The sequence below is a fragment of the Erinaceus europaeus genome, chromosome 12 (genome assembly GCF_950295315.1).
Source record: "Erinaceus europaeus chromosome 12, mEriEur2.1, whole genome shotgun sequence".
Lineage (NCBI taxonomy): Eukaryota > Metazoa > Chordata > Mammalia > Eulipotyphla > Erinaceidae > Erinaceus > Erinaceus europaeus.
This window is the reverse complement of record NC_080173.1, coordinates 44,973,939-44,986,426: the sequence shown is the minus strand read 5'-3', so window position 1 is coordinate 44,986,426 and position 12,488 is coordinate 44,973,939. Positions and strand designations below refer to the sequence as shown.

The 12,488-nt window shown below is 48.1% G+C and overlaps 1 protein-coding gene and 1 non-coding gene across 6 annotated transcripts in view; both read right to left on the bottom strand.

Annotated features, from left to right (window-relative positions):
* Positions 1 to 6,622, bottom strand: part of HDAC5 (histone deacetylase 5) — a 55,826-nt gene extending 49,204 nt beyond the window's left edge. For 3 of the 5 annotated variants that reach the window (XM_016191993.2, XM_060203401.1, XM_060203405.1), the window contains exons 1-2: positions 6,483 to 6,622; positions 776 to 986 (exon numbers count right to left, since the gene is read on the bottom strand). In XM_016191993.2, the coding sequence (XP_016047479.1) occupies positions 776 to 797 (22 nt within the window). In that variant the 5' untranslated portion in view covers positions 798 to 986; positions 6,483 to 6,622. The remainder of the gene's footprint in view (positions 1 to 775; positions 987 to 6,482) is intronic. The other 2 variants (XM_060203403.1, XM_060203404.1) reach the window with 1 other exon arrangement.
* A 2,305-nt stretch (positions 6,623 to 8,927) lies between these two features.
* Positions 8,928 to 9,034, bottom strand: LOC132542239 (U6 spliceosomal RNA). The gene has a single exon (XR_009553345.1). It is a non-coding gene; the product is annotated as a U6 spliceosomal RNA (small nuclear RNA).
* Positions 9,035 to 12,488: the final 3,454 nt, after the last annotated feature.

The following is a 12,488-nucleotide window of genomic DNA, read 5'->3' as shown; positions in this document are numbered from 1 at the left end:
TGACCACACTGACCCATGACCCTCCTGGGAAACTCCTGAGGGTCCGGCTCAGGCCATTTTAACACAAACTCATGGGCACACACCCAGACCCACCAGGGCACAAAGCAGCCTGGAGTTCCACCCACAGAGTATTTCTGGCAGCATGCAGCAGGATCCTAGGAGCAAAGAGTCCAAGACCCCAAATTAAGGATCAGCCATATCCGGGGCTCAGGAGGAGAAAGGGTTGCCTATCTTGACTTACGGGAGAGAATGACGTTCCGCTACCAACATGTCACTGTACCCCTACTATTCACTGCAACAGAGGCTCAGGCCACTGGTCTCCATGAAGAAAAAAGTATGCAACACAAAGAAATACTCCACCAGGAAGAGGCCACCATCATAAAAAAGAGGCTGTGTGATTCAGTTATTATAGGGAAATTCTTCCAACAGCATCCCAGACTGCCCAGAGAAATCCAGAGATAGACATCCCCACTGCTTGTCTGTTTGGGGGAAAAGGGCAGAAACCAAAGGCCCCCAAAGTGAGCAGGAGGACAGAAAAAGATCTGTGAACTCCCAGAGTCAGGTTGAATGTCAATGCATTAGTTCCCAGTCTACCTTCTGGTCAATAATTTGAGGTGCCTCCATCTTTTTCTGGCACTGCTTCTCCACTCCTGACCCTGTTATTGCCTCCCAGCTCAGACACTGGAGGTCTGCTGGCCTGGGTGGGCTGGAAACCCCCAGTCTGTCACGTCCAATACAACCCCAGGATGTTCTTCTCTGGTCTCCCAGCTCTTACCCGACTCGTTGGGAGAGTTCATACCGGCTTTAGGCCCGCAGGAAGCTGGCGTTGGGGGCTGGGACAGGAGGGGGTGAAGCTGCGATGATGTCAAGAGAGACAGACGATAACAGACAGATGGACGGGACAGGAGCCCGGGGCCACTGTGCCTCTAATGCCCATCCGAGGCCATCCTTCTGGGCGAGGCAGTCAGGCACTCAGCACGGCATCCCTGGGGGAGAGATGGAGCAGGGTTAGAGGTCCCTGGTTAAGGAATCTGAGAGTCAAAGGAGACCTTAGAGCTTGTCAATTGCTACAAGGAGGCAAAGTATAAGGACACACCTGCTAATGGGGAGAGAAACTCACATAACTTTCTAACTAGTGAGCATCCCTGTAATGGGAATAAGATAGCTCTGGCAGCCATACCCAGCCAAACTCCTTTTTGGGTGACAGTCTACTGTGGGGGTGGAGGGAGGGTAGGGAGGGGGTTCTTACAGACTCGCAAGGGTACCTGATGTGGCACTGGGGTGTGTGTACCCCAAAGGAGAAAGTTAAAGAAGGCTTCTAAGTTCTGTCCATGGCTATGAGGAGATGCAGGGTTGATCTGGAGTTCTTAGCAGAAGGGACACACTGGAACCCCAACCTCAGTGGCCTGAACTGGATCTCTCAAGCAGTCACCTTCTCCCTACTTTCTGATCCTTATGCAACCAACTCTAGAAATATGATGTACTTCTGCCTTGGTCTACCACATTCAATAACAGATCAAGCAAAGAAAGTGGGCCCAGGGGGATGGCATAGTTGTTTGTGCAACAGACTTTCATGGCTGAAGCTTAGAGGTCCCAGGTTCAATCCCTGGCACCACCATAAAACATGCCATTTCCGGGAATTGGGCGGTAGCACAAGGGGTTAAGTGCAGGTGGTGCAAAGTGCAAGAACCGGCTTAAAGATCCCGGTTAGAGCCCTCCCGGCTCCCCACCTGCAGGGGAGTCACTTCATAAGAGGTGAAGCAGATCTGCAGGTGTCTATCTTTCTCTCCCCGTCTTCCCCTCCTCTCTCCATTTCTCTCCTATCCAACAATGATGACAACATCAACAACAGCAATAATAACTACAATAATAAAAAACAACAAGGACAACAAACAGGAAAAAATAAATATTAAAAAAAAATGCCATTTCCTGGAATTTGAAAAAGTATGGATATTCATCCAAGAGTTGCACTCCTGGTACTAGCCCTCAGATGAGGGGTGAAAAATAGGGCAAGTCCTGGGCTTTGGGTGTGCTTTACTATAAGCTGTGCACTATGCACAGTCTGAAATAGAGTCTGCACTCTGCCTACCAAGCCAAGAGTCTGACACAGGCTGAGTCCACCCAAAGTAATGGACATCATTTTCCAGTTTGCACAAAGGAACAAAAAGGCCCACTAGTAATAGGTTTGCCACAGTCAACATATTAATAGAGGAGGTACAGGATCAGGACTGTCAGTCTGATACGACCTGACCCCACTCCTCCAACTCCCTGTTCCTCTCCAGCCCCGCCACTAACCTCAGACACTACGCATACTCCCACCTGGGCCATCCCTAAACAGCCCACGATCCACCCCAGACATGATCTCATTCATCTGCTTCCAAACGGAGGCAGGCTTTCCAGTACCCAATAAAAGCAGGGCAATGGGAAGCAATCAGATGAGGCTGCGTGGAGCTAGGTGTTTAAGCTGTCACTCTACTGCCCCAGCCAAGAGAAGGCAATCAGCTCTGCCTCCTGGACAGCCCCACCTCCTGGCAGGATTAACATTCAGGAAGCTTTGCATTCTAGAGGATTCCCAGGAGTGGGGTCCATTTGGAGCCCAGGAGCCAGCCATGGCAGGGAACATGAACGAAGAAAAACACACACACACACACACACACACACACACACACACACACACCACTCCTAGCAAGATCTCAAGTCTTCCCAGGCCTGTGGTCCTCTGCTCTGACTCCCTGGGGTTTGGACTCTAAGACTCTAGAAAGGTACACTCACTCAGGGAGCTGGGAGGAAGCAGAGTGAAGTGTCTGAATGGCTCCTGGCAAGCACAGGTGTGGTGTAAGGACAAAAGAAGTTGGCACAGGGCTGGGGCCAAACTTAGGAATGCAGCAGGTGGGGTTGTAGGTACTCTGGCAGGGCCCGCGTGGGCAGGCAGTTCAGCCCATGCCTACCCTAGGACTGGCGCCCAGTCCCGCTCACACCCTTTCCCGTGGGTTGGGGAACACAGGTTCAGCAATTCTCACGATTTCCAGCAGGCACCTCCAAGAGTGGGTACTCAGAAGAAGAGCCTCAGTGGTCTAAACTAGGTTAAGATCTGCCTGTTCCCCCATGTTTCACAGTTCTAGGGAGAACAGAAAGAAAGGGGCTCCTATAACTCCCAGGGTACAGTAACTAGCTGGCTAAGAGGCTTGACTCTCCACCCTGCAGGATTCAGCAGCACCCTACCCCTGGGACCCTGTCCACCTGCAGAGAGCCCTCCTCAGCCCCCCCCCCCCAGACTCCCCAGTGAGTAGGAGACTCACTAGGACAAAACAGTGTCCTCAGCCTGATCAGAGCAGGCACCGATTCTTGACTGGGGTGGGGCATGAACAGGAAAGTGGACAGCATGATGGTCAAAATCTGAGCCATTTGGTCTTTACCAGAAAAAAATTGACTGCTGACTAATATTGTAAGAGGGTCTCAGCACATAGTCGGAGACCAAGAGTTGTAAATCATCTAAGTGACCAGCACTTTCAAGCCAAACCTATGAGTGACCTAGCTTCCATGAAGCAGTAAGTAGGCAAAACCCAGGACCTTGTCCCTACCCATAAGGTCTCTCTTTTAGTTAGGTCTGTGTTCCCTTCCAAGATCCTGCAAGGAATCTTATCCCTCACACTCCATGGGAATTCTTTGGAAAGGTAGGTGTCCCTTCCAGGGTCTCTCAGACCCCAGTGCTACCAGGCAGACCCCTCCTGACACACTAACTCTGGCCAGATCCTGAGCACAAAGGTTTGGGTCCTTGCCCCAGGTCACAGGCGATGGGTGAGCTGTGAACCAAATCCCCCTAGTCTGAGTTGGCTCAGAATCTGAAATGTCCTCCCAAAGGCTTAATCTGAAAGTTATAATACCAGGCAAGCACAACTTAAGACACAAAAACCTCTCATCTTGACCCCATCTCAGACCACTTTGCACACTCTCCAAGAGCATCCTCTCAATGGGGCCATGAGAAGCCTGGGATTGTCAGAGCCCAAAAAGAAGATGAAATAAATGTCCAGGTCTGAAATGAAGAGAAAGGAGAAGGCCGACAGAGAATGAAAAAAGGCACCAGGCTGACAAATTCATTTTTGCAATCGGCCCATTTCTGTTTGTCTGCTCAGATGCAGCTCCAGGCATCTGCACAAGCCAGATGGAGGAGGCTGCTATTTCTAGAAAAAAAAAAAAAGGAGGGGGGGAGGGAAAGAGAGGAGGGGAAGCAGAGGGCAGAAGACAGGGTCTGCTTACCCTAAAATCTGAGGCAGAGTAGATTACCCTCCACCCTCCCCAGCACTACCAGACAAGGTATCTATTCAAGAAAGAGCTTGAGCTTGGGGCTGGGGCAAGATGGGGTGAGCGTGCAAAGAAAAGCAGAGAAAGTTTAATTAGCGCAAGTTGGCTACAACAGGCCCCCTCACAGGCTGCATCAGGTTTTCATTCATGAGCAAGCAACGGTGCTCCAAAAATGCCAAGAACGAAGCACCCCCCACCAGTCTCTCTCCTATCTCCACCCCACCAACAGGAGTATGTCCTCTAGCAGGCTGGCTGAGCCTGATGCCGTGTTCCAGACATCCCTCCTCAAAGGGATGTGAGTAGGAAGAATTAATTATTAAAGAGCAGCTGGTACTTCGGCACCGACTACACTCACCCCCCCACCCCCCCCCCACCCCCGCCCCAGCTCCTATAGCTTATCCCCCTCCCACTACCCCCCACCCCACCCAGCAGCAACACAAACTCCTCCCGCCAATCCCCAGTCCCCATTTCTAAACACTCGGTTAAGATGCCACCCCTAGGGAAGGCAAAGCAAACCTTTGTCTCAACAGCTACTTGGAGTGGGTGGGGCATATGATACTGCACACACACACACACACACACACACACACACACACACACCAACTACCCATCCAACCATAGAGAATTCCCATGGAGAAAGCAGAGGCTGTGCACAACTAGCACTCTCTCCATCCTGGCCCCCAAGTAGCTCACACCTAACTAAGACCTGTCTCTCCCACACCTAACATGCACACCGTCCTAGGACTGGGTGCAGATGATGGGGGCCCTCCCATCCAACTTAGAAACACCTTGGCCTGCCTTGTCAAGACAGAGCCCAGACCCAAGTCCAAGTCAAGACAGGGCAAACCGAGGAATCAAGAGAAAGAAACCATGGCCTCCCCACAGCTGCGTTTAGAAGGGAAAAGTAAGGAGGCTAGATGGGAATGAAAAATCAGGCAGCCCCCAACATGGCTCACCCCACCATCCCCAGCCAGCATAGGTGCAGGGGCCCTGGTGGCTGGAACTCTTAACTGAGAACCACAGTGCCTCACTCCTGTGAACCTAAGGAAGCCAAGAGTAGGACCCAGGCCTGGGTTCCAGCCCTGCAGGGCAGGCTGGTAAGGTGTCTCTACAGACAGGACTCTTAGATCTCCCATTCCTTGCTTTCTTTTGTTCATATGATGTGGCTCCATCCTCCCTACCCAGCTGAACCCTGAACCCAGTAATCACCACCAGCACCACCCCCATCACCAAAGCCAATGCCAGGCCCCAGAAACAATGAGGGTGGGCACTGTCAGAGTAGTGGGTTGCTTTACAACACCCCCAAACAACTGTAGCTTCCTCTTTAGGGACACACGTAGTCTCAGAAGGCCAATAGAGGGGGTATCAGGTGGTCATCACCTCCCTCAAGTGGGCCCCCTCCCCAACCAGAGTCCCAGATTGAATACTTATTACCACCCAGCCAGTTCTCATCTTCCCCAGAGTCCCAGAGAAGGGTGGGGTAGGGAATCAGTCTTCCCCAAGGCAAATGGCACAAGCAGTGTCCCCGCTTCCACGAGACCAAATATGAAAAGATGGGGGGGCATCCACCCAAGACTAGAAGAGAGGGGAGCTCATCTCTCAGCTCTCTCTGGTTCCAGGGTGTCAGACGGGAGAAGAGGGTGGGAACAATCGCAGGCGAGGGGGTGAGAATAATGGCAGAGAAGTAAGGTGGGCCCCCAAGGGCCCCTCCTCACGCTTGGAAGTCAAGGACACAAAATCAAGGATGCGTTCTTAGCTTTGGGTAGAGGCGCTGAGGGATGGGCAGCGCCCCTCACCTCAGAGAACCAAGAAAAGGGTGTCTAGCGAAGAGGGGTCTGCAAAGAACCTTGCTGCAGGGCTCGAATCGCTCTGCTCCGCAACCTGCGCGGTCCCAGAGGGATCGGTCTCCGGGACATTTGGGGGCGCGAAGCACGGGCCCCTCCCTTGAACTGCAGGAAAGGCGCCCCTGCTTGTGAGGGCCGGGAGGGGCGCGCGCAGCAACCCGAGCCCGGCTCCCGGGCTGGCGAAGCTCCCAAGGGGCGCGGGCTGGCACCCGGCGCGGGGAGGAAGGAAGGGGGCGCGGAGCCGGCGCGCGCGGGCAGCGACGACAGGAGGAGGGGTGGCCGTGCGGGCCCGAGCGGCCGCGGGGAGGTGGGACCGGAGGGGTGCGGCGGACTCACCCCCTGCGGCTCGAGCTCCGGCTTCGCGGGCGGTGGCGGTAGCAGCGGCGGCGGCAGCAGCGACAGCGCCTCCTCGACGGCTCCTCCATCTTTGCGGCGGCTCCTCCGGCTCCGTTCGCCGCCGCCACCAACAACAACATTCGGAGACGTCACTCCCGTCACGTGACCCGACCCGGTACTAAAAATAGACCCAGACCCCCCCTCCAGCTTCAGCCATCACCAACCCCTCCCCTCCCTGTGGGCCCTCCCCCCCAGGCGTGGCCTGAAGCGCCCCGTGACAGCTTCTTAAAGGGCCAGTGCCCAGCAAAGTGTCGCGGGGCGGGGAGGAGTTGGGGGATCCTGGAGCAGAAAGCGGAGGTGGAGTGAAGGAGAGTTGTTTCGGGCCGGGACTGGGCCTCTGGGAGGCTCGGTTTTCCTTTCTGAGCTTCTTCGACTTCCTTTTCGAACCACGCATGGTGCAGTCATTGCCAGTGAAAGCTTCTCCCCAACATGCCCTCCGCGGTGGGGGAGGGGGGGTTCTTAGAAGCTCGTCGGCCCGCGGAGGCCCCTAGGGGCCCAGACTAAGTGACTGGGACAGGCCGAGTACCCTCTCTGCTCCAGGGAAAGAAAAGACAAGGAAAAGTAGAGTGTGGTTATAACTGTCGCAGACTTTCAAAAGGAAATCTTAGGGCCCCTGTCTTGGGAGTCCTAAACCTCTGTAACTCCTATTAGTACGCAATATGAGTGTATGTAATGACAGTTTGTCAATGACCCAGTAACTCAACTAACCCAACTATTCTAAGGAAATAAAAACACTATTATACTAAAAAACTGAGTATAGAAAGCAAGAACTGCTTATAATGATATGAAAAGCTGGAAAGTAACTATCAGATGTGTTGAAAAATTAGCTAAATGGTTAGTCTAGGAGGTGGCACAGTGTATGGAGCATTGGACTCTCAAGCGTGAGGTCCCAAGTTTGCTCCCTGGCAGCATATGTACCAGAGTGATGTTTGTTTTTTTAATTATTAATCTTTCTCATTAATAATTAAAATCTTTTGTAAAAAAATCAACTAAATGGAATGCTATCCAGGCACTTAAAATGATATAGGTCTGTATTAACCTAAAAAGATACTCTTGATATAATAATTGTTTTAAACATTTTTTTTTTTAACTAGTGATAAAGAAGAAAGAGGAAATGAACCAGCACAACACTCTGGTACAGATGGTGCTGAGGATCAAACATAGGACCTCAAATACTACAGAATTGTTTCATTATTGTAAGCAGCAACAAACTAGATTCAGATGTCTGAATCAGTCTGTATATAAAGAGGCCTAGAAGATGCATACTGAAACATTTGCCTCTGCTCCCTTCCTTTGTTTGATTGGTTTTTATTATTTTTTATATTTATTTATTTTCCCTTTTGTTGCCCTTGTTTTTTATTGTTGTTATAGTTATTATTGTTGTTGTTATTGATATCATCGTTGTTAGATAGGACAGAGAGAAATGGAGAGAGGAGGGGCAGACAGAGAAGAGGAGAGAAAGACACCTGCAGACCTGTTTCACTGCTTGTGAAGCGACTCCCCTGCAGGTGGGGAGCCAGGGGCTCCAACTGGGATCTTTACTCGGGTCCTTGTTTGGTTTTTTACCAGAGCATAGCTCAACTCTGGCTTCTGGTGTTAGAGGGGATTGAACCTGGGATTTTGGAGCCTTAGACATGAGAATTCCCTTGTGTAACCATTATACTATCTATCCCCACCTGCTTCCTTCATCTTTTCATGTATAACTGAAATGTTACAATGGTCACATGTTATTTATCTAATAGAAAAATTAAATGACATGCATAAGTGCATCTATAATTCATGTTAAGGTACTTCCTACAGAGTATCTCATCAGTTTGGCCACACTCACCCATTTCCATCCACATCCTCATTTTGAGCCAAATCATTCCACAGCTGAGGTAATAATACAGCTGCCTCCTCAAATGAGTTACTCCTTACTCCATACATTCACTCCAACCTTCCCCCATAAGGGAAGTGTCTTTTTTTTCTTTTTCTTTTAGAACACAAAGCTAATCAAGGAAGGGCTCTATGCCCTATGTTCAATTTTGTCACTGAAATTTGTATCTAATCCAGAAAAGGTGCTTTTTAAACTGAAAATTTAAAGTAAACTATCTGAGAAGCTTATTCAAAATGCTAAGAATGCCAGTCAGGTTTTTTTTCATTTTGTTATTTGTGTTTGATTTTAGCCTTTTTTTTTTTTTAACCCCCGCCCTTTCTTTAACACAGCACAGCTTGGATCTGTCTTACTGAGGTGCTAGGGATTGAACCTGAGAATTCTGAGCCCCAGGCATGAAAGTTGTTTGCATAAGAGTTATGCAGTAGAGTTACCAAGAACAAGGACTCAGATTCAATCCCCAATTATGCCATCTCCTCAGCCTCAGTTTATATATTTATTTATTTATTTATTTTTAAATGGAATGCTTCACGAATTTGCATGTCATCCTTGCTCAAGGGCCATGCTAATCTTCTCTGGATCGTTCCAATTTTAGTGTATGTGCTGCCGAAGCAAGCACAGAGTTTATTTTTCACTGGAGATCAGACCCAGATATTTTCTTCTTGGCGCACCTGGTTGAGTCTGTGTAAGGACCCAAGTTCAAGCCCCCAGTCTCCACCTGGAAGGGTAAAGCTTGGCGAGTAGTGACATAGTAAGTAGTGCTGCAGGTGTATCTCTCCTCCATATCTTCCTACCCTCTTGATTTCTGGTGGTCTTTATCCAATAAATAAAAACAATAAAAATTTAAAAAGAGGAGCCGGGCGGTAACACAGCCGGTTAAACACACAGGGATCCCGGTTCGAACCCCAGCCCCCCAACTGCAGGAGGGTTGCTTCAAAAGCAGTGAAGCAAGTATGCAGGTGTCTTTCTCTCCCCTTCTCTGTCCTCCCCTCCTCTCTCGATTTCTCTCTTCCTATCCAACAACAACAACAGATATAACAATAACAACAAGAGCAACAAAAATGGGAAAAATGGCCTCCAGGAGCAGTGGATTTGTAGTGCAGGCATCAAGCCCCAGTGATAACCCAGGAGGCAGGGGAAAAAATTAAAAAGAAAGAAATTTTCCTCTTTTCTCCTCCACCAGGGTTTTCTCTGGGGCTTCATGCCTGCATGATTCCACTACTCACAATGGACTCTTTTAAGATAAAGAGTGGTAGAGAAAGTAGTCTGGGAGGTGGCACATTGGATAGGGCATTGGACTCTAAAGCATGAGGTCCCGAGTTTAATTCCCAGCAGCACGTGTACCAGAGTGATGTCTGGTTCTTTCTTTCCTATCATTTCTCATGAATAAATAAATAAATAAATAACCTTTAAAAAAATAAAGGAATGGTAGAGAAAAAGAGAGAGAAGGAGAAACAGCAGATCACTGCACAGCATTGCTTCACTATTCATGAAATCTCCTCTTCACATGGTGCTCCTGTGTAGGGGCTTGACCCTGGGTCATTTTGCTTGGTAAAGTGCACTCTACTGGCTAAGCACACTCCCAACCCCAATATAACTTTTTTTTTTCTTTACCAGAGGATCAAAGTTCTCTGTATAATCATTGTGCTTTTTGTCTTTCAGAAAACTTTATATTTTATTATGTATTTATATATTATTGGAGAGACACACAGAGAAATCAAGAGAGGAGGGGAAGATAGGGGAAGAGACAGAGAGATACCTGCAGCCCTGCTTCACCACCCCTGAAGCTTTCTCCCGCAGGTGGAGACTGAGGGCTTAAACCCAGGTCCTTGTGTACTGTAATGTGTACATTTAACCAGGTGTGCCACCACCTGGCCCCGATATCTTTATCTTAAATAGTACCCCAGGGGATTTTTACTGCAGCAAAATGATCCTTTTCCTCATACTGGGGTGGGAGTGGGGAGGCTAGAATTTTATTTTTTGTTTTTATATATTTTTATTCATTTATTATTGGGTAGAGAGAGAAAAATTGAGCAGGGAGAGGGAGATAGAAAGAAAGAGAGAGGGAGTCTGGCGGTAGGGCATCAGGTTAAGCACACGTGGCACAAAGCGCAAGGACCGGCATAAGGATCCCGGTTCCAGCCCCGGACTCCCTACCTATACGGGAGTTGCTTCATAAGCAGTGAAGCAGGTCTGTGGGTGTCTGTCTTTCTCTCCCCCTCTCTGTCTTCCCCTCCTCTCTCCATTTCTCTCTGTCTTATCCAACAAAGACTACAACAGTAAAAGAACAAAGGGAAACAAAAGAGAATAAATAAAATAAAATGATATTAAAAAAATAAAAAGAAAAAGAGCGACAGGGGCCGGGTGGTGGCGCATCTGGTTGGGCGCATAAGTTACAGTGCACAAGGACCCAGGTTCGAGCCCCCAGTCCCCACCTGCAGGGGGAAAGCTTCACGAGTGGTGAAGCAGGGCTGCAGGTGTCTCTCCATCTTTCTCCCTCTCTGTCCCCCCTTCTCAATTTCTGGCTGTTTCTATCCAAAAAAATAAAGGTAAAAAAATTGAAAAAAAAAGAAAAGAAAAGAAAAAAAGAAAGGAAGAGGGACACCTATAGCCCTTCTTCACCACTCATGAAGCTTTCCCCCTGCAGGTGGGAACCAGGGGCTTGAACCTGCATCGTTGCACACTGCGATGTGTATGCTTAGCCAGGTGCACCACTACCTGGCCCCCAGAATTATATTTTATTTATTGTTATTATTATTTTAATGAGGGCATTTGCACAGTTCTGGCATATGGTGATGCTAGGGATTGAACCTAGGACCTCAGAAGCTCAGGCATGAAAGTCTTTTATTTATTTATTTATTTATTCCCTTTTGTTGCCCTTGTTGTTTCTTATTGTTGTAGTTATTATTGTTGTTGTTATTGATGTGATCATTGTTGGATAGGACAGAGAGCTTACAGCTTTTTAATTTGATATAGTCCCATAGGTTTATACTTGCCTTAGTCTTCTTTATAATTGGATTCATTTCATTGAAGATGTCTTTAAAATTTATGCAAAAAAGAGTTCACTCACACCTATGGACATCTAATCTTTGACAAAGGTGCCCAGACTATTAATGGAGAAAGCAGAGTCTCTTCAAAAAATGGTGATGGAAATAATGGGTTGAAACATGCAGAAGAATGAAACTGAACCACTATATTTCACCAAACACAAAAGTAAATTCCAAGTGGATAAAGGACTTGGATGTTAGACCACAAACTATCTGATACTTAGAGGAAAATATTGGCAGAACTCTTTTCTGCATAAATTTTAAAGACATCTTCAATGAAACGAATTCAATTACAAAGAAGACTAAGGCAAGCATAAACCTATGGGACTACATCAAATTGAAAAGCTTCTGAACAGCTAAAGAAACTACTACCCAAACCAAGAGACCCCTCACAGAATGGGAGAAGATCTTTACATGCCATACATCAGACAAGAGGCTAATAACCAGAATATATAAAGAACTTGCAAACTCAACAACAAGAAAACAAATGACCCCATCCAAAAATGTGGGGAGGACATGGACAGAATATTCACCACAGAAGAGATCCAAAAGGCCGAGAAACACATGAAAAAATGCTCCAAGTCTCTGATTGTCAGAGAAATGCAAATAAAGACAACAATGAGATATCCCTTCACTCCTGTGAGAATGTCATACATCAGAAAAGGTAACAGCAACAAATGCTAGAGAGGTTGTGGAATCAAAGGAACCCTCCTGCACTGCTGGTAGGAATGTAAATTGGTCCAGCCTCTGTGGAGAACAGTCTGGAGAACTCTCAGAAGGCTAGAAATGGACCTACCCTATAACCCTGCAGTTCCTCTCCTGGGGATATATTCTAAGGAACCCAACACACCCCTTCAAAAAGATCTGTGTACACATATGTTCTTGACAGCACAATCTGTAATAGCCAAAACCTAGAATCAACCTAGGTGTCCAACAACAGATGAGTGGCTGAGCAGGTTGTGGTATATATACCCAATGGAATACTACTCAGCTATAAGAAATGGTGACTTCACCGTTTTCAGCCGA